Source organism: Micropterus salmoides, unplaced genomic scaffold, assembly GCF_014851395.1.
Source record: "Micropterus salmoides isolate LMB-PRFRI ecotype aquatic unplaced genomic scaffold, ASM1485139v1 Ms_hic_scaffold_21, whole genome shotgun sequence".
NCBI lineage: Eukaryota > Metazoa > Chordata > Actinopteri > Centrarchiformes > Centrarchidae > Micropterus > Micropterus salmoides.
Window position 1 is genome coordinate 28,697,449 of NW_024041262.1, and position 20,714 is coordinate 28,718,162.

Here is a 20,714-nt window from a genome sequence, read left to right on the forward strand (position 1 = left end):
ATATATATATATAGTGTATATATATGTATGTATGTGTGTATATATATATATACGTCTGCTCCTCTTTACCTCACCTACGTTGTTGGAGCTGTGAACCTTTTGAAACTGCTCGACCAACATGTTTTCCTTTATTATTCCCAGCTTCAGCTCCATCGCGGTGGGGGACAGGGATTACTGTCATTCTGTAGACCAGGTTCCAGATCTCTTGTTATGAACTAGACAGAACGGACCCAAACGCAGCACTCGGATTTTAACAGGTTTTATTAAGGAAAGAGGGGGCTGAGGGAGAGGGGGACGCCGGGGGACGGGGGGCCGAAGAGCAGGCGGGGCAGAGGAGGGCGAGGGAACCGAGGGGGCCCGGGAGAGATGGGTGGAGGGGCGTGGTGGCAGGCAGACTGGCGAGGAGCGAGGAGGATTCCCAGCGTTCCACTGCATTATGGAAAACACAAAACATTCGTCACCATCATCGTCTCCGTCCTCTCCACCTCTTGACTTCCACTTGCTCTCTGATCCGCGCTGACTCTAAGGAAGTTCCCATAATTCCTTTGGGTTAATTCCCTTGAAGCTTTTCTGCAGCAGTTGTTTGCCACTAGTGTAACTTTCCACATTGCTTCATGAACGCCAGCAGTCCTTTCCTGCTGATCACAACCGAGCCGCCATTTGAAGTCGCTCGGCTGGATCTCTGGCCCTCACTGTGACCCCGACTGGCCCCCCTGCCACCCTCTTCATTGCCTCTGCACAACATACTGTTCTTTCCTTTTTCATTCTCTCCACATTTCTGCTGTGATGTGACTTTGACAGCCGCTGAAGGAAGCTACATGTCCACATCTCTGGCACTGAGAGCCCCTCAGAGGGTCTTTCAGACTCCTAGCTCATGAATCATGACCCTCTTCAGCAGCACCCCGTCTTAAAAGGTCTCTTCCTGCCCACGGCCTATACGGCTTTAACATCGCCTGCTGCTAGGCTAGCTAATATCACACGTTGTACGTCCCTCCGCAGCTTTAATCTGGAGAGCCTTCGCTTGCTGCTTTTCCCTCTCACATATAATCGATGTGGTTAAAAGTGGAGGCATCAGATCTCCCAGCTCTTTTTAAGGGGACTGACTTTAGATCCCTCATCGCTGTTTGGGTTTGGTTTTCACTTTCCTGAGAATTATATCCTCGCCCTCTTTTGTGTTGTTTTATAAAATGTGATGTTTACAGTTCTCGGTGCTACTAAACACACGAGAGACAACGATGTTTCTTTCTCAAGAGCCAAATATTTTAGCAGCAAAGAGCTTTTAGTTCGTGTTTCTGACAGAACTTCAGAATAAAACAGGAACTTCAGACGCGTGGATTTTTATCTATCCTTACATCCTTTACATCAGGTAAAGCTAAGAACAAAGCAGACATCAAATGATGAGGCAAATAAGACCATAAATAAATAACAGAACTCATAAAAAAGTAAATAAATAAAATAAAGATAGGGCTACCTCCAATTAACATGAATCTGCTTAATAATGAAACCAATTTTAGTGCTTTCTTGCTTTGTACAAGTTTCAGTGACTTATTCAAACATTTTATCTCGTTCTTCCAGTGGTTCAAGCAGGTTTAGTCTTAAAGAATCCACATTTATGTTGAAAAGATTTCCCCAGCAGCATCACAACAAACAAAGCAAATGTAACCGACTCTACTGTCGGTGGTGAAGACTCCGTCCTGCTGGACTGTAGCCGGCCGCACGCGTCACACCTGAAGGACGGCACAAATTCACTATAAAAAACATGCGTTCCCTTTCACAGAAGACACAGCTATTTACATCAACGTTAAATCTCACTCTCAAAGATTCGTTAGTTGGGTTTATCTCATTTAAAAGTTTGAAGTTCACTTCTTTTACTTTGGGAGGAAGTGGAAATAAAATATCATTTTTTCTTATTTTTTTCACCTCTTCAACTCCAAAGTCCCTGAAAACATACGTCCTTCTTACTGGGTTTGGACAACATTCCACTCTGCTGGTACATTTATCAACACAAAAGTCAAAGCTTCCTCACCCCAGTACAGCAGACTTTCTTTATCCACTGATCTGAAAGGGCCTGGCAGGTCACTCAACATATTTCCATTATCAGCTGCCCAAACTCCTCAAAGATTTTCTATTAACCAAAATGCAGCAGGTGCGTTGTGAGGTGTGAAGTTGTGTTTATATATTAGCTTCCAGTAGAGAGAGAAGGACTTGCTGGTGGAAAGCAGAGGGTTTAACGGGTATTGAGCTGCAATCATAATCACACCGGAGAAAAAAATCTATTCCACCCATTTTTTGAAAGACAGCATTGGAGACAATAAAGCAAAAAGATTTTCTATTTTCAAGGAAGGAGTTTAACCATTTCAAGTTCAAAACATCGTCCATGACATCAAAATCAGCCACATTCATCCCGCCATCTTCACAGTCTTCCTTATATAATCTATTTCTCCATATGAAATTAAAAGCGATTTTATTCACTGCTTTGATCGAACTCGCTGATACGGGGAAAGAAAAGGCCGGACAAACAGCAGAACCCTTCCAAAGACTGTGATTCCACATTTTCATATTGTCAGTTCTTCTTCTCTCTTTGGAGAAAACGATTCCCAAGTATTTAACCTCTTTCTTAATTTGTATATTATATAGTGACTGCAGAGGAAAACCACGTAAGGTGATCATTTCACATTTATCTACGTTCAGCTTTTAGCCTGAGGCCTTAGAAAACTGTCAAAGTTGAGTCATCTCCAGTTGTCTTCCCATCACATTTAAACCTTCAATACCAATGTTTTTGACCAGAATAGATTAGAGCCAATAATGCTGCGCTGCCGTGTCCTGCAGCTGCAGAACTGTGGATTATACGTTATTATTATACAGCATTCACATTTCTGAACCTCTCTCCAAACCCAAGTAATGCAGCGTTTTCAGAAAGAAACAGAATCAAATGCTTTATAGAAATCTAAAAATAACACAAATCCACTTCCTGTAGTCAAATATATTTATGTTGATCTTCTCTTCAAAAATCCGGATTGAGTCTCACTAATTATTCTTCAGCCTGCCGCAACAGCTCCGGAAAGACTTTTATAATCAGAATTAAGCGGTGTGATTGGTCTCAAGTTATCTAATAATCTTTTATCAGCTGTGGAATCAGTGTGATCACAACTTCTCCCCTTTCCGGTAGTCTTGTGCTTTCTCGTCTCTCTCGTCTCTCCTCCTATCACTTCCTGCAGGTTTTCTGGCTCTGGAGCTGTGGAGTCTGGATCTGTGGTTGCGGGTCACCTGCTGCCCCCGTGTTCCTGCTCGGCACACTGTGCTGCAACAGCTATTGTTGCTGGTCCTATTGTTATTATTGTTATTATAATCATTAACATTACGATGGTTACCATTAACACTACTATAAATATCTGTACCATTTTTCATTTAGTCTATAGCAACATCACCTTTACTGTCTGTACCTCTGTGTGGATATTGTGTAGGCTGCCTCCCTCCCTCCCTCTCTCTCTCTCTCTCTCTCTCTCTCTCTCTCTCTCTCTCTCTTCACCCCAACCGGTGGAGGCAGATGGTCGCCCACCCTGAGCCATGGTTCTGCTCGAGGTTTCTGCCTCTTAAAAGGAAGTTTTTCCTTGCCTCTGTCTCCTAGTGCTGCTCTTGGTGGGAACTGTTGGGCTTCTGTAAATATCATCACAGAGTACGGTCTAGACCTGCTCTTTATGAAAAGCGCTGTGAGATAACTGTTGTTGTGATTTGGCGCTATATAAATAAAATTGAATTGAAATTGAAAAAATCGTTGGATGCTTTCCTCTCTGTGCTTGGAACAAAATATTTCCAATATCCTTCCAAAAGAACTAATAAAAGTCCATCTGCGCCATTTGTTTATAGCCATCACTAAATCAGCTGCGTGTTGTGACCACAGACAGTATCTGACTGGTCTGAATGGAGAGCAGTGAAGCCACTTCCGGACCAAAACCACTACAGGGCTACTTCCTGTTGGCACCAGCGTCTACTGCGCATGATCGCGCAGCGTAACCGTGGTTTAATGACGTAAAGCAACGGCAGAAACACCGTAATTCCGGTACATAAAGTCTCGTGGCTCAGCGTGTTTGTCACTGATTAATCAGCCCACCTACGAGGCTCAGCTGTGAAACACCAACGCAGCGTGTTTTACTTTTCTGAGAGTTTATAATCTAAGCAATACGGTCACATCTCTCACGTGCGACGGGGTGTCACGGGGTTTTGACGTCATTTTGGGGCCTGCAGGCTTTGGTCGGCTTCACTGTCCGATCTCAGGCTCACCCCCTTGGACGTGACCCGGAACCGGAAGCGGAGGCTCTCCCTCTCCGCTGCATCCTGCCGTCAGCCAGCGCAGCTTTCACTCGTTTCTGCTCCTGGAACCAAGTGAGTCCCGCCGATGTTCCCCGCGGGGCGGGAGCCGTCAGCATGAGCCCCCCCCCTGCACACCCGGCTGGCCGCCGTCATGGAGTCTCTGGTCCACGCCGCCGTGGCGGAGCTGCAGAAGCTGGTGCGGGAGGACCGGCAGCCCCGGACCGCAGAGGAGCCGCCTCCGCCGGGCGGAGCGCAGGCCGACAGCCGGGACAAGATGGTGAGCAGGGGGGGCGGCTGGACCCGGGGACCCGGGGACCCGGGGACCCGGTCCGTATCAGGTTTTTTTCATTTTGAAAGTGTCGGATTCACTTTTCTTCTCTCGAAATGAAAAGTTTTACTTTGTGTTTCAGACTCAACGTAAAGGAGTGTAGTCGCTCCGCAGATTCAGCTTCAGACAGTTTAGAGCCTATAAAGAGTCAGACTGAGACCCGGGTCTCCCTCCCAGCCCTGAGCTCAGTCAACAGAATAAAAACACGTGGTCCGAGTCCCGCTGAAGACGCCTCCAGGACTTTAACCGCCCACTTCCCAGTTTGTTTCTGGGAGGTTTATGCGTTTCCAGCCTTGACGACCAAAGAGCGAGTAGACCGTGGTGTGAGTGCGATCACAGTGACTTGTAGTAACAACATGAAGAGCACCAGAGCCCTTAAAGCCAGGTCCTGCCGCTCGGCCGCCATCAACCAGACCGGGCGCCGGTCTGCGTGAGAGCCAGAACTTTCTCTTCTCTCCCTGCTGCTGCGAGTGTTCGCTCTTAATCACAGCCGTCGATAAAAACCAAAGAAACAGGAACCGCTTCGTAAAACTCGATCTGTTGCTGCGTCACGTCCTCGTCATGTTGCTGTGATGTCACTTCCTGTCTGTCTGCTGCTGTTTCAGCCGACGTGTCCGACGTGATGAAGTCTCGTGTGATAATGGAACTGGTTCTGGTTCTGTTGTTGTCTGGTAAACAGCCTGTGTGTCAGCAGCGTGTGTGACGGTGTCTGTTTGACCTTTGACCTGCGTCAGGTGCTGTTCGCCGCCGTCATGGAGACTCTGGGGAACGAGGCTCTGGGGAAGATCCTGAACATCGTGGACGAAGCCCAACTGCTGGGGCAGCTTGAGTCCAGGAGGGGCGGCAAGAGACCGCAGACCAGCGTCCTCAACGTCCTCAGCAGCGCACGTGTCGGTACGTAAGCGGGATCCGCCCCCTGTCAGTCAAACGCACCAGACAGGAAAGCTGCCACGTGATGATGTCATACTAACGTCATTTGTCCGTCACAGAGGTCGAACACTCGTACGGGATTCGTCTCGAGAGCTCCGACGCACACAGATCCGCTCAGGTAAGACTGCTGACTCACCTGTGCAGCCGTGTTGCCTTCACAGACTCACCTGTGCAGCCGTGATGCCTTCACAGACCCGCCTGTGCAGCCGTGATGCCTTCACTGACCTGATGTCTGTCTGTTGTGTTGCTGCAGACCAAACTAGAGGAGGAGGGAAGTGAAAATCCGTTTGTCCTGGCAGTGACGGTTAAAGACGAACACGGCAACATCGACCTGGGAGCCATCGCTGAGAGTGAGTACCTGGTCCCCGATCAGTACCTGTCCCTCATCGCTTGCTATATCACAGTTAAACGATGGCCGTTGGCTGTGATGTAATAAGCGGCCTGAAGCGAGCAGTTGCTTTCATAGAACCCAGTACAGTAAAAAGACGGTAACAGTTTGATTTTTTTTTTTTGAGTTTTCTCTGGACCCCTGTCAAATCTGACCAGTGATGACATGTATAGCCGCATGTCGTCTTTCCGCCGCTGGTTGTCGAGGTGGTGTCCAGCAAACGATGTGGGCTTTGTTGATCATTGGCAGACTTTCTGGGGAAGACCTGGTCTGATCCGGAGAGACGGCATCCATCCCACTTGGGAAGGAGCAGCTCTCATTTCTAGAAATCTGGCCAAGTTTATTAGTGGACCAAATCCATGACAACCCAGAGTTGAGACCAGGAGGCAGAGTCACAGTCTAACACACTTCTCTGCTCCTCCATTTCAGGAGTTACTTAGTGAAAATCCTATAGTGACGGTGTCTGCCCCCGACCATCGAAATTATTTAAAAAGGTAAACAGAAGAGGAGCTGTGCATAAAAACCTCATAAAAATTAAAACCACAAGAGCAATAGTGCAAACGAATAGGAGAGTTAAATGTGGACTCTTAAACATCAGATCTCTCTCTTCTAAAGGTGTACTAGTAAATGAACTAATATCAGATTATGATATTGATTTATTTGGTCTTACTGAAACCTGGCTGGGTGATGGAGAATATGTTAGCCTAAATGAATCCACCCCTCCCAGTCATATTAATACTCACATTCCTCGAGGCACAGGCCGAGGAGGTGGAGTTGCAGCTATCTTCGACTCTAGCCTACTAATCAGCTCTAAACCTAAACTAAACTATAACTCATTTGAAAGTCTTGTTCTTGGTCTTTCGCACCCAAGTTGGAAATCACTGCAACCAATTCTCTTTGTTATAGTGTACCGAGCACCTGGCCCGTATCTGAATTCTTATCTGAATTTGCAGAGTTTTTGTCAACTTTAGTCCTTAAAACGGACAAAGTTATTATTGTAGGGGATTTTAATATTCATGTGGACGTTGAGAATGACAGCTTCAGTACTGCGTTTATCTCTCTGTTAGATTCCATTGGCTTCTCTCAGAGTGTTCATGAACCGACTCACTGTTTTAACCACACCCTCGACCTTGTTTTGGTGTATGGTATTGAAATTGAACATTTAGTGGTGTTCCCACAGAATCCCTCTTTATCCGACCACTGTTTGATAACTTTTGAGTTTGTATTGCTGAACTACTCGCCATTGGGCAAAAATTTCTATACAAGATGTCTGTCTGATAGTGCTGTAGCTAAATTTAAGGATGCGATTCCATCAGCTCTAAATTCATTATCTAGTCACAAAGTAACGGAGGACTCCTATGCTAATTTCAGTCCCTCCCAAATCGATCATCTTGTTGATAGTGCTGCAGGCTCGCTGCGAATGACACTCGACTCTGTAGCCCCTCTAAAAAAGAAAATACTAAAACAAAGACGGTTAGCTCCATGGTATAATACTGAAACTCGCAAATTAAAGCAAATATCACGGAAACTGAGAGGAATTGGCGTTCCACCAAAGTGGAAAATTCTCGTTTAATTTGGCAAGATAGTCTTAAAACTTATAGGAAGGCCCTCCGTAATGCCAGAGCAGCGTACTACTCGTCATTAATAGAGGAAAATAGGAACAACCCCAGGTTTCTTTTCAGCACTGTAGCCAGGCTGACAGAGAGTCACAGCTCTATTGAGCCAAGTATTCCCATAGCTCTCAGTAGTTACGACTTCATGAGCTTCTTTAATGATAAAATTCTAGCTATTAGAGACAAAATTCACCAAGACCTGCCCTCAATGGCACCAACTTATCTCTAACTCAGGAACCTTAGAAACAGCTGTAGAACCAGATACATGTTTAGACTGTTTTGCTTCCCTCAATCTTTACCAACTAACTTCAATAATTTCTTCATCTAAACCATCAACCTGCCTCTTAGACCCCATCCCGACTAGGCTGCTTAAAGATGTTTTACCCTTAGTCAGCACCTCTATACTAGATATGATCAATCTATCTTTATCAACAGGCTATGTACCACAGTACTTTAAAGTAGCTGTAATTAAACCTCTTCTGAAAAAGCCCAAACTTGATCCGGATGTTTTAGCCAACTATAGACCTATATCTAACCTTCCATTTCTCTCTAAGGTTCTGGAGAAAGCAGTTGCTAAACAGCTGTGTGACTTTCTACAGAGCAATAGTTTATTTGAGGATTTTCAGTCAGGATTTAGAGCTCATCATAGCACAGAGACAGCACTGGTGAAAATTACTAACGACCTCCTTATTGCATCAGACAAAGGACTTTTACTAGATCTTAGTGCTGCATTTGATACCATTGACCATCAGATCCTATTGCAGAGACTGGAACATTTCATTGGCATTAAAGGAACCACTCTAAGCTGGTTTAAGTCCTATTTATCAGATCGATTTCAGTTTGTACATGTTAACAATGAGTCCTCCATGCACGCCAAAGTTACTCATGGAGTTCCTCAAGGATCTGTCCTCGGACCAATCCTCTTCACTTTATATATGCTTCCTTTAGGCAATATTATCAGGAAACATTCCATAAGCTTTCATTGTTATGCAGATGATACTCAGTTATATCTATCGATCAAGCCAGATGAAACTCATCAGTTAGCTAAACTTCAAATGTGCCTTCAGGATGTTAAAACCTGGATAACCTGTAATTTTCTAATGTTAAAACTGAAGTTATTGTTCTGGGGCCTAAGCACCTACGTGACGCATTATCTAAACATATAGTTTCCCTTGATGGCATGATCGAAAAAGTCCATTAAGACTCTTCAGCTGATCCAGAATGCTGCAGCACGTGTTCTGACAGGAACCAGGAAAAGAGATCACATTTCTCCTGTTTTAGCTTCTCTGCATTGGCTTCCAGTAAAATCCAGAATAGAATTTAAAATCATTCTTCTTACCTACAAAGCTCTTAATGGTCAGGCACCATCTTATCTTAAAGAGCTCATAGTACCTTACTACCCCACCAGAGCACTGCGCTCCCAGAATGCAGGGTTACTTGTGGTTCCTAGAGTCTCCAAAAGTAGACTAGGAGCCAGAGCGTTCAGCTATCAAGCTCCTCTCCTGTGGAACCAGGTTCCAGTTTGGGTTCAGGAGGCAGACACCATCTCCACATTTAAGAGTAGGCTTAAGACTTTCCTCTTTGATAAAGCTTATAGTTAGGGCTGGCTCAGGTGAGTCCTGAACCATCCCTTAGTTATGCTGCTATAGGCCTAGACTGCCGGGGGATTTCCCATGATGCACTGAGCTCCTCTCTCCTCTACTTTCTCTCCCTCTGTATGCAACCTCATCCCATTATTGCATGTTACTAACACAACTTCTCCCCTTTCTGGTAGTCTTGTGCTTTCTCGTCCCTCTCCTCTCTCCTCCTATCACTTCCTGCAGGTTTTCTGGCTCTGGAGCTGTGGAGTCTGGATCTGTGGTTGCGGGTCACCTGCTGCCCCCGTGTTCCTGCTCGACACCCTCTGCTACAACGACTATTGTTACTAGTCTTATTGTTATTATAATCACCCCCCCCTTCACCCCAACCGGTGGAGACAGATGGTCGCCCACCCTGAGTCATGGTTCTGCTCGAGGTTTCTGCCTCTTAAAGGAAGTTTTTCCTTGCCTCTGTCTCCTAGTGCTGTTCTTGGTGGGAACTGTTGGGCTTCTGTAAATAACATCACAGAGTACGGTCTAGACCTGCTCTTTATGAAAAGCGCTGTGAGATAACTGTTGTTGTGATTTGGCGCTATATAAATAAAACTGAATTGAATTTTGTTTTATTTCATCGTTACATTTCTTTTTGAAAACAGGAAGTAGTCCCACCTGGCTGACGGCACAGAGTTCAGGCAGATTTATCTGCACGCGAGCGTCTGACTTGTTCTGTGTTTCTTCCAGGAGCTCGACTTGAAGCCGTGGAGCCGGTGACCTCTGACCTCCAGCAGAAGGTGTCCAGCGCGGAGTTTCTTCTGCAGAGCGTGGCGTGGAAATACTTCATGTGCACGGCGTGCGGTAAATCCTTCACGTCCCAGAGCAACCTGAAGTCTCATTACCGCATCCACACAGGCGAGAAGCCGTTCTGCTGCAGCGACTGCGGCCGGGCTTTCCGTCAGAGGCAGAGTCTGCGCAGCCACATGCGGACGCACACCGGCGAGCGGCCGTACGAGTGTCCGCAGTGCGGCAAGTGTTTCTCCAAGCAGACGCAGCTCAAGACGCACGCCGTCATCCACACTGGAGAGAAGCCCTACGCCTGCGAGGTGTGCGGCCGCCGCTTCAACGTGCTGCAGAACCTGCACCGCCACGCGCACACGCACACAGGCAAGAAGATCTTTGTCTGCGGCGTGTGTGGGAAAGGCTTCACCCGCGGTGTCACGCTGAAAACACACGAGCTCATCCACACCGGACAGAAACCCTTAAAATGTGAGCAGTGCCCTAAAACCTTCCGCCACGCCGTCAACCTCAAGAACCACCAGAGGATCCACAGCGGCGTGCGGCCGTTCAGCTGCGACCTCTGCGGGAAGAGCTTCCGCCAGTCGGTCAACCTGAAGATCCACCGGAGGACCCACACTGGCGAGCGTCCGTTCAGCTGCCAGGAGTGCGGCAAGACGTTCAGCCAGCAGAGCAGCCTGATCTCACACGGCCGCACGCACTCCAAGGAGCGCCCGTTCGCCTGCGGCTCCTGCGACAAGAAGTTCAACAACGCCAACAGCCTGAAGCTGCACCTGCGCGTCCATACCGGCGAGAAGCCGTACACCTGCGACATCTGCGGCAAGACCTTCAGCCAGGGCAGCCACCTGAGGACGCACAAGAGGCACGTGCACGCCGGCGGCAAGCAGTACATCTGCGACAAGTGCGGGAAGCGATACTCGGACCAGCGCAACCTGAAGCTGCACAAGTGCGGCTACGCGTGAAGGCGCAGCCGGGAGCCATGTTGGATTTTACAAAATAAAATGTTTGTTGAACAGGAAGTGGGGCCGTTAAGCAATCAGGGCTACGACGTGTTGAGGTGGGTGGGGCCTCTGGTTCAGGTACTATTTCCTCCTGAGGTAATGCTTAGTGGGCGGGGCCCTTCCTTTGAACAGATCTGTCCTTCTATCCTTTTAAACACTACAGTACCCATGAGCCTCATTGGCGGTTGCCATGGGGACGACTGTACCATAACTGCAGGACCTGGTCACATTTAAATCTCTGAAACTCGCCCGGTAACAGGGTCTGAAGCGCTCTGATTGGACGGTTCAATCATTTAATATGGAAGAAATTAAGTCACCTGATGTAAGCCCTGCCCACTACAGTACTGCATTCTGATTGGTTGAAACCGTGAATTTAAGTTACGTTTGTTATGTTGCTCAGAGTGTCTGTAAATGTGCAAACAGGCACGTGGCTGCTTTTTATAATTTAATAGAAGATATTTTTCATTTGTAAAATAATAAACCTGAACAACTGGTCACATGACTCTTCAGTGTGTGATATTGATCTTGTGATCCAATCTCAACCCGTCTAACATAATGACATCATAATGTGTTTTTACTGAAGTTATTTTACATTTTATATTTGAGCAGATGCGTTTTAGTAAAAATTACCAAAGCAAAATATTTCAGATGGATTCAGTGTCAGTGAAACATTTGGTTCTTTAAACAGTTAGATGAATTGGAAACGTGCTTGAAGTGGGCCGGTCCTCTGCGCTCTACCTAACGATCACCTGTTCCTCATCTCACCTGCCTGCTGAGCTCTGGGGGCGGAGTCAGAGCGCTCTGAGAAAGTTTACTTTGCACAGTAAGAAAACCTGCAATACAATGCTGAACACCCAATTACCCATCCATCCATCGCCAACCTGCACCCTGGACAGGTCGCCAGTCCATCACAGGGCCGCACCGAGTTGTATTCAGTTATATTCCCTTCATCTGTGATTCATCATCAGAGTACGGTCTAGACCTGCTCTTTATGATAGGTGCTCTGAGATAACTGTTGTTGTGGCGCTATATAAATAAAACTGAACTGAATATAAATAAAAACATTTTCAACAGAAGGCAGGAAATGACCCCCCCACTCATATTTCATTATCGAATATTTCCTCAAAATACTGTTAAAATATTTTGTCATTAGTTCTCCTGGAGCCACGTGCATCGTCAGGTATCTCTTGGCTGTCCTCACCGGCTTACAAACGACTGACACCATAACTTACTGAAGGCAACAACAGACGGAACAAAACGGCCTCTTCACCTTTAGGAAAGTCTAATCCATCTGACGTCAGGCTGACGTAGCCCTCTGTACGTCACCGGACGTCTGAACATGGCGCCTCTCCGCCCCGAGCTCACCTGTCAGCGCCGGTGAGAGCCGCCGCAGCGGCCGTCACTCTGCCGGCCTGACGGCTCTGTGTCCCGGTGTGATGCTCCGGAGGACTCCGCCGTCCGTTCACCGAGGAGGAGGCGCCGCGGCCGGGTTTGTTTCTGCCGTGCACCGCTGAGAGAAGATCCGGAGAGGTGAGACAAGTTACCGACTGTTACCGGCAACCAGACCTTCAAAATAAGACCTTTAAAACCAGCGGGGCTCCCTTCAAAATAAAAGGTCACCTGGAAGTTAATAAGCGGTGACTCGGTCATCAGAATCCGCTTTATTGCCAGGTATGTGTTCACATACAAGGAATTTGACTCAGGATTGTACATTGCTCATGATGTGCTTACTCGTACAAAAATACCATAACACAATAATAAAATAAAATCAGACACAAACTACAGTATAGACAACACTAATATACACACTATGAACAAAACAATATAGACATATTGACAAATAGTGCAGTGAGCAGAGTGCAAAGGATGCAGGAGTAAACTATTATTCACATTATGTACATGTTGAAGGTGGATACGGTCATTTCGTTTGTTGTGAAGCACTTTAAGCTGCAGTTTTTGTACCAATAAAGTGTATTTTTAAATTAATATTATTAATTCAACTTTATTATTATTACATTGTTATTAATAATGTTTTTTATTAAACATTTATTTATAAAGTTTATCTCAGTAATTAATTAAGTTTATTAATAAATTGTTATTAATAACTGTATTATTAAACCAGAACCACCTGAGCTCCGCTAAGCAAGGCAGGAAACGCTGCAGAGACCCGCAACAAACCGTTAAGCTTGATTTATACTCCTGCGTAGGGTCTGCGTGCATAGCTACGCCGCAGGCTACGCATGTAGCCATGCATTTATACTTGTGTGTCCATGTGTCCGTCAATCTGCAATTACACCCCCAAACACTAGTTGGCAGTAGCGCTACAGCGTCCACTGTGTTGACTTTTGCCGGCCGAGCAGGTTAATTTCCCGTTTAGCGCTCCGCTAACATGAATAGGGGTAAAGTTGTAAACGTGCTGCTGGTGTAGCCTTTTCAAATGTTACCGACAGAGTGGATCACATTCTGATAGCGAGTCATTTCGCTCGGGTTGTGACGGTCAAATATATTGATCCACCGTGTTACAGCCGCCATTTTGGCTGCTAGTAAAAGTTACTTCAAAGCACGGGCACTTCCTGTCGGCTCGGAGGCATTGCGAGGCTACCCAGCCGACCAATCACGTAAAGAGAATTTTAACGAACAGAACAGCAGCCAGCAGCCACACCAACGTGTGGCCTGCTTCTGCTCAGTGACTGAAGCTAAGCAGGTTTGGGCTTGGCCAGTACCTCCTGGAAAAACTAAGTTGCTGCTGGAAAAGGTGTTGGTGGGCCAGTAGGGGGCGGTCTTCCCTCAGGCCCTAATAATAAGATCCCAGGGTAACTGGCTCAATGTTTCCCTCCTTCTCCGCCTCAAGCTGATGTGTGGTGAGCATGTTCAAAAATGGCTGCTGTGCATCACCCGGGGGGGGACACAAATTGGAGTCCCCCCCGACTCTGAAGTGCTTTGAGTGTCTGTGATAAAGCGCTATTGAAAGGTAATGCATTATTATTATTATTAAGCATGAAGTAAATGAGCTGCGGCAGATTTAAGGCTCGAATATTCTCTGAAGCAGACGTGCACACAGACAGCTGCGGACACCTCGGACGAATGCTCAACTAATTAAAACCACGAGCCCTTCAAAGTAAGACGCATGGTGTTCTGTGATGTAATGACCATGAGCCCTTCAAAATAAGACGCTTGATGTTCTGTGATGTAATGACCATGAGCCTTTCAAAGTAAGATGCGCATGTTTGCTCTGTGTAGCTTCACGCTGAGATGGAAGGCAGCGATGATGCGTCCTCTTCACCGGTGACTGTCAGCAACGACTCCTCACCATGTCAACATCATCATCATCACCACCCCTCCTCCTCTGCTGATGTCATCGCCCGAGGTCAGAGTCTGAGTCTGAGAGATGATGTCACCCAAACAGACCAGATCAGTCCAGAGGTTAACCACTGTCACAGACTGGATGGGGATGATCGGTGTGGGGGCGGGGCTACCCAAGGCATCTACCGCTACCCGGATGAGCCCGCCTCTTCAGATGGCGCCCAGGTAGACATAAACCTTGTGAGCCCCCCCTCAGACTCTGACTCAGACACACTGGAGGCAGATGTGACCGCTGACCTACCAGAAGTCGACTCTGATGATGACACCTTCATCACGGACCTGCCACCGCCAGGTGAGCTGAACCCAGTTGCCGCCACCGCTTGCACCAGGAACACATTCGAGTGCGCTCGTAGGCAGGGCGCTCCGGTTCAGATGGTGCGGGACAACAGAGGTCCAGAGTCTGAGCTGCAGTCCAGGAGACCGGGGATCGCCGAGTACTTCAACAGGTAAATCAGACACGATCAATTCTACATCAATACTACGTCAATACTACATCAATACTACATCAACACTACATATATTCTACATAAATACAACATCGATACCAGATCAATACTACATATATTCTACATCAATACTGATCAATACTACATCAAAACAAGTCAATACTACATAAATTCTACATGATAAAACATCAATTCTACATCAATGCTACGTCAATACTACAACAATACTAGATCAATACTACATCAATACTACGTCAATACTACATATATTCTACATAAATACAACATCGATACCAGATCAATACTACATCAATACTACGTCAATACTACATATATTCTACATAAATACAACATCGATACCAGATCAATACTACATCAACACTACATATATTCTACATAAATACAACATCGATACCAGATCAATACTACATCAATACTACGTCAATACTACATATATTCTACATAAATACAACATCGATACCAGATCAATACTACATCAATACTACATCAATACTACGTCAACACTACATATATTCTACATAAATACAACATCGATACCAGATCAACACTACATATATTCTACATAAATACAACATCGATACCAGATCAATACTACATCAATACTACGTCAATACTACATATATTCTACATAAATACAACATCGATACCAGATCAATACTACATCAATACTACGTCAATACTACATATATTCTACATAAATACAACATCGATACCAGATCAATACTACATCAATACTACATATATTCTGCATAAATACAACATCGATACCAGATCAATACTACATCAATACTACGTCAACACTACATATATTCTACATAAATACAACATCGATACCAGATCAATACTACATATGTTCTACATCAATACTACATCAATACTACATATATTCTACATAAATACAACATCGATACCAGATCAATACTACGTCAATACTACGTCAATACTAGATCAATACTATATTAATTCAGCATCAATACTGATCAATTCTACGTCAACACTAGATCAATACTACGTCAACACTACATATATTCTACATAAATACAACATCGATACCAGATCAATACTACGTCAATACTACGTCAATACTATGTCAACACTACGTCAATACTAGATCAATACTATGTTAATTCAGCATCAATACTGATCAATTCTACGTCAACACCAGATCAATACTACATATATTCTACATAAATACAACATCGATACCAGATCAATACTACATCAATACTACGTCAACACTACATATATTCTACATAAATACAACATCGCTACCAGATCAATACTACGTCAATACTAGATCAATACTATATTAATTCAGCATCAATACTGATCAATTCTACGTCAACACCAGATCAATACTACATATATTCTACATAAATACAACATCGATACCAGATCAATACTACATCAATACTACGTCAACACTACATATATTCTACATAAATACAACATCGATACCAGATCAATACTACGTCAATACTACGTCAATACTATATTAATTCAGCATCAATACTGATCAATTCTACGTCAACACTAGATCAAAAGTACATCAACACTACATATATTCTACATAATACAACATCGATACCAGATCAATACTACGTCAATACTACGTCAATACTACGTCAATATATTAATTCAGCATCAATACTGATCAATTCTACGTCAACACTAGATCAATACTACATCAACACTACATATATTCTACATAAATACAACATCGATACCAGATCAATACTACATCAACACTACATATATTCTACATAAATACAACATCGATACCAGATCAATACTACATCAATACTACGTCAATACTACATATATTCTACATAAATACAACATCGATACCAGATCAATACTACATCAATACTACGTCAACACTACATATATTCTACATAAATACAACATCGATACCAGATCAATACTACATATATTCTACATAAATACAACATCGCTACCAGATCAATACTACATATGTTCTACATAAATACAACATCGATACCAGATCAATACTACATCAATACTACGTCAACACTACATATATTCTACATAAATACAACATCGATACCAGATCAATACTACATCAATACTACGTCAATACTACATATATTCTACATAAATACAACATCGATACCAGATCAACACTACATATATTCTACATAAATACAACATCGATACCAGATCAATACTACATCAATACTACGTCAATACTACATATATTCTACATAAATACAACATCGATACCAGATCAATACTACATCAATACTACGTCAATACTACATATATTCTACATAAATACAACATCGATACCAGATCAATACTACATCAATACTACATATATTCTGCATAAATACAACATCGATACCAGATCAATACTACATCAATACTACGTCAACACTACATATATTCTACATAAATACAACATCGATACCAGATCAATACTACATATGTTCTACATCAATACTACATCAATACTACATCAATACTACATCAATACTACATATATTCTACATAAATACAACATCGATACCAGATCAATACTACGTCAATACTAGATCAATACTATATTAATTCAGCATCAATACTGATCAATTCTACGTCAACACTAGATCAATACTACGTCAACACTACATATATTCTACATAAATACAACATCGATACCAGATCAATACTACGTCAATACTACGTCAATACTAGATCAATACTATATTAATTCAGCATCAATACTGATCAATTCTACGTCAACACCAGATCAATACTACATATATTCTACATAAATACAACATCGATACCAGATCAATACTACATCAATACTACGTCAACACTACATATATTCTACATAAATACAACATCGCTACCAGATCAATACTACGTCAATACTAGATCAATACTATATTAATTCAGCATCAATACTGATCAATTCTACGTCAACACCAGATCAATACTACATATATTCTACATAAATACAACATCGATACCAGATCAATACTACATCAATACTACGTCAACACTACATATATTCTACATAAATACAACATCGATACCAGATCAATACTACGTCAATACTACGTCAATACTATATTAATTCAGCATCAATACTGATCAATTCTACGTCAACACTAGATCAATACTACATCAACACTACATATATTCTACATAAATACAACATCGATACCAGATCAATACTACGTCAATACTACGTCAATACTACGTCAATAATATATTAATTCAGCATCAATACTGATCAATTCTACGTCAACACTAGATCAATACTACATCAACACTACATATATTCTACATAAATACAACATCGATACCAGATCAATACTACGTCAATACTACGTCAATAATATATTAATTCAGCATCAATACTGATCAATTCGACGTCAACACTAGATCAATACTACGTCAACACTACATATATTCTACATAAATACAACATCGATACCAGATCAATACTACGTCAATACTAGATCAATACTATATTAATTCAGCATCAATACTGATCAATTCTACGTCAACACTACATATATTCTACATAAATACATCATCGATACCAGATCAATACTACGTCAATATTACGTCAATACTAGATCAATACTACGTCAACACTACATATATTCTACATAAATACAACATCGATACCAGATCAACACTACATATATTCTACATAAATACAACATTGATACCAGATCAATACTACATCAATACTACGTCAATACTACATATATTCTACATAAATACAACATCGATACCAGATCAATACTACATCAATACTACGTCAACACTACATATATTCTACATAAATACAACATCGATACCAGATCAATACTACATATGTTCTACATCAATACTAGATCAATACTACATCAATACTACATATATTCTACATAAATACAACATCGATACCAGATCAACACTACATATATTCTACATAAATACAACATCGATACCAGATCAATACTACATATATTCTACATCAATACTAGATCAATACTACATATATTCTACATCAATACTAGATCAATACTACATCAATACTACATATATTCTACATCAATACTAGATCAATACTACATCAATACTACATATATTCTACATAAATACAACATCGATACCAGATCAACACTACATATGTTCTACATCAATACTAGATCAATACTACATCAATACTACATATATTCTACATAAATACAACATCGATACCAGATCAACACTACATATATTCTACATAAATACAACATCGATACCAGATCAATACTACATATATTCTACATCAATACTAGATCAATACTACATCAATACTACATATATTCTACATCAATACTAGATCAATACTACATCAATACTACATATATTCTACATAAATACAACATCGATACCAGATCAATACTACATATGTTCTACATCAATACTAGATCAATACTACATCAATACTACATATATTCTACATCAATACTAGATCAATACTACATCAATACTACATATATTCTACATCAATACTAGATCAATACTACATCAATACTACATATATTCTACATAATACAACATCGATACCAGATCAATACTACATATGTTCTACATCAATACCAGATCAATACTACATATGTTCTACATCAATACTAGATCAATACTACATCAATACTACATATATTCTACATCAATACTAGATCAATACTACATCAATACTACATATATTCTACATAAATACAACATCGATACCAGATCAACACTACATATATTCTACATAAATACAACATCGATACCAGATCAATACTACATATGTTCTACATCAATACTAGATCAATACTACATCAATACTACATATATTCTACATAAATACAACATCGATACCAGATCAATACTACATCAATACTACATATATTCTACATAAATACAACATCGATACCAGATCAATACTACATCAGTACTACATAAATTCTACATAAATACAACATCGATACCAGATCAATACTACATATATTCTACATCAATACTGATCAATACTACATCAATGCTACGTCAATACTACATCAATACTACATATATTCTACATAAATACAACATCGATACCAGATCAATACTACATATATTCTACATCAATACTGATCAATACCACATCAAAACAAGTCAATACTACATAAATTCTACATGATAAAACATCAATTCTACATCAATGCTACGTCAATACTACATCAATACTAGATCAATACTACATCAATACTACATATATTCTACATAAATACAACATCGATACCAGATCAATACTAGATATATTCTACATCAATACTGATCAATACTACATCAAAACAAGTCAATACTACATAAATTCTACATGATAAAACATCAATTCTACATCAATGCTACGTCAATACTACATCAATACTAGATCAATACTACATCAATACTACATATATTCTACATAAATACAACATCGATACCAGATCAATACTACGTCAATACTACGTCAATACTATATTAATTCAGCATCAATACTGATCAATTCTACGTCAACACTAGATCAATACTACGTCAACACTACATATATTCTACATAAATACAACATCGATACCAGATCAATACTACGTCAATACTAGATCAATACTATATTAATTCAGCATCAATACTGATCAATTCTACGTCAACACTAGATCAATACTACGTCAACACTACATATATTCTACATAAATACAACATCGATACCAGATCAATACTACGTCAACACTACGTCAATACTACGTCAATAATATATTAATTCAGCATCAATACTGATCAATTCTACATCAACACTAGATCAATACTACGTCAACACTACATATATTCTACATAAATACAACATCGATACCAGATCAACACTACATATATTCTACATAAATACTGATCAATACTACATCAAAACAAGTCAATACTACATAAACTCTACATCAATAAAATATCAATTCTA

At 41.9% G+C, this 20,714-nt stretch overlaps 2 protein-coding genes across 3 annotated transcripts in view; both read left to right on the forward strand.

Annotated features, from left to right (window-relative positions):
* Nucleotides 1-4,213: 4,213 nt before the first annotated feature.
* si:ch211-207i20.2 (uncharacterized protein LOC568537 homolog) lies at nucleotides 4,214-11,442 on the forward strand. Its single transcript, XM_038736249.1, has 5 exons — nucleotides 4,214-4,588; nucleotides 5,374-5,533; nucleotides 5,629-5,687; nucleotides 5,823-5,919; nucleotides 9,889-11,442. Exons 1-5 carry the CDS (start codon nucleotides 4,463-4,465, stop codon nucleotides 10,899-10,901), a joined length of 1,455 nt encoding a protein of 484 aa, XP_038592177.1. The 5' UTR covers nucleotides 4,214-4,462; the 3' UTR covers nucleotides 10,902-11,442.
* An 807-nt stretch (nucleotides 11,443-12,249) lies between these two features.
* Nucleotides 12,250-20,714, forward strand: part of LOC119916283 (TBC1 domain family member 12-like) — a 30,047-nt gene continuing 21,582 nt past the window's right edge. For both annotated transcript variants that reach the window (XM_038736247.1, XM_038736248.1), the window contains exons 1-2: nucleotides 12,250-12,611; nucleotides 14,181-14,749. In XM_038736247.1, coding sequence (XP_038592175.1) covers nucleotides 14,193-14,749 — 557 coding nt within the window. In that variant the 5' untranslated portion in view covers nucleotides 12,250-12,611; nucleotides 14,181-14,192. The remainder of the gene's footprint in view (nucleotides 12,612-14,180; nucleotides 14,750-20,714) is intronic.

Coding starts and splice junctions, on each gene's coding strand:
- si:ch211-207i20.2 (XM_038736249.1), top strand. CDS start 4,463: ATGGAGTCTCTGGTCCACGCCGCCGTGGCGGAGCTGCAGAAGCTGGTG. Junction 4,589..5,373: donor CCGACAGCCGGGACAAGATG/GTGAGCAGGGGG, acceptor GACCTGCGTCAG/GTGCTGTTCGCCGCCGTCAT. Junction 5,688..5,822: donor ACGCACACAGATCCGCTCAG/GTAAGACTGCTG, acceptor GTGTTGCTGCAG/ACCAAACTAGAGGAGGAGGG.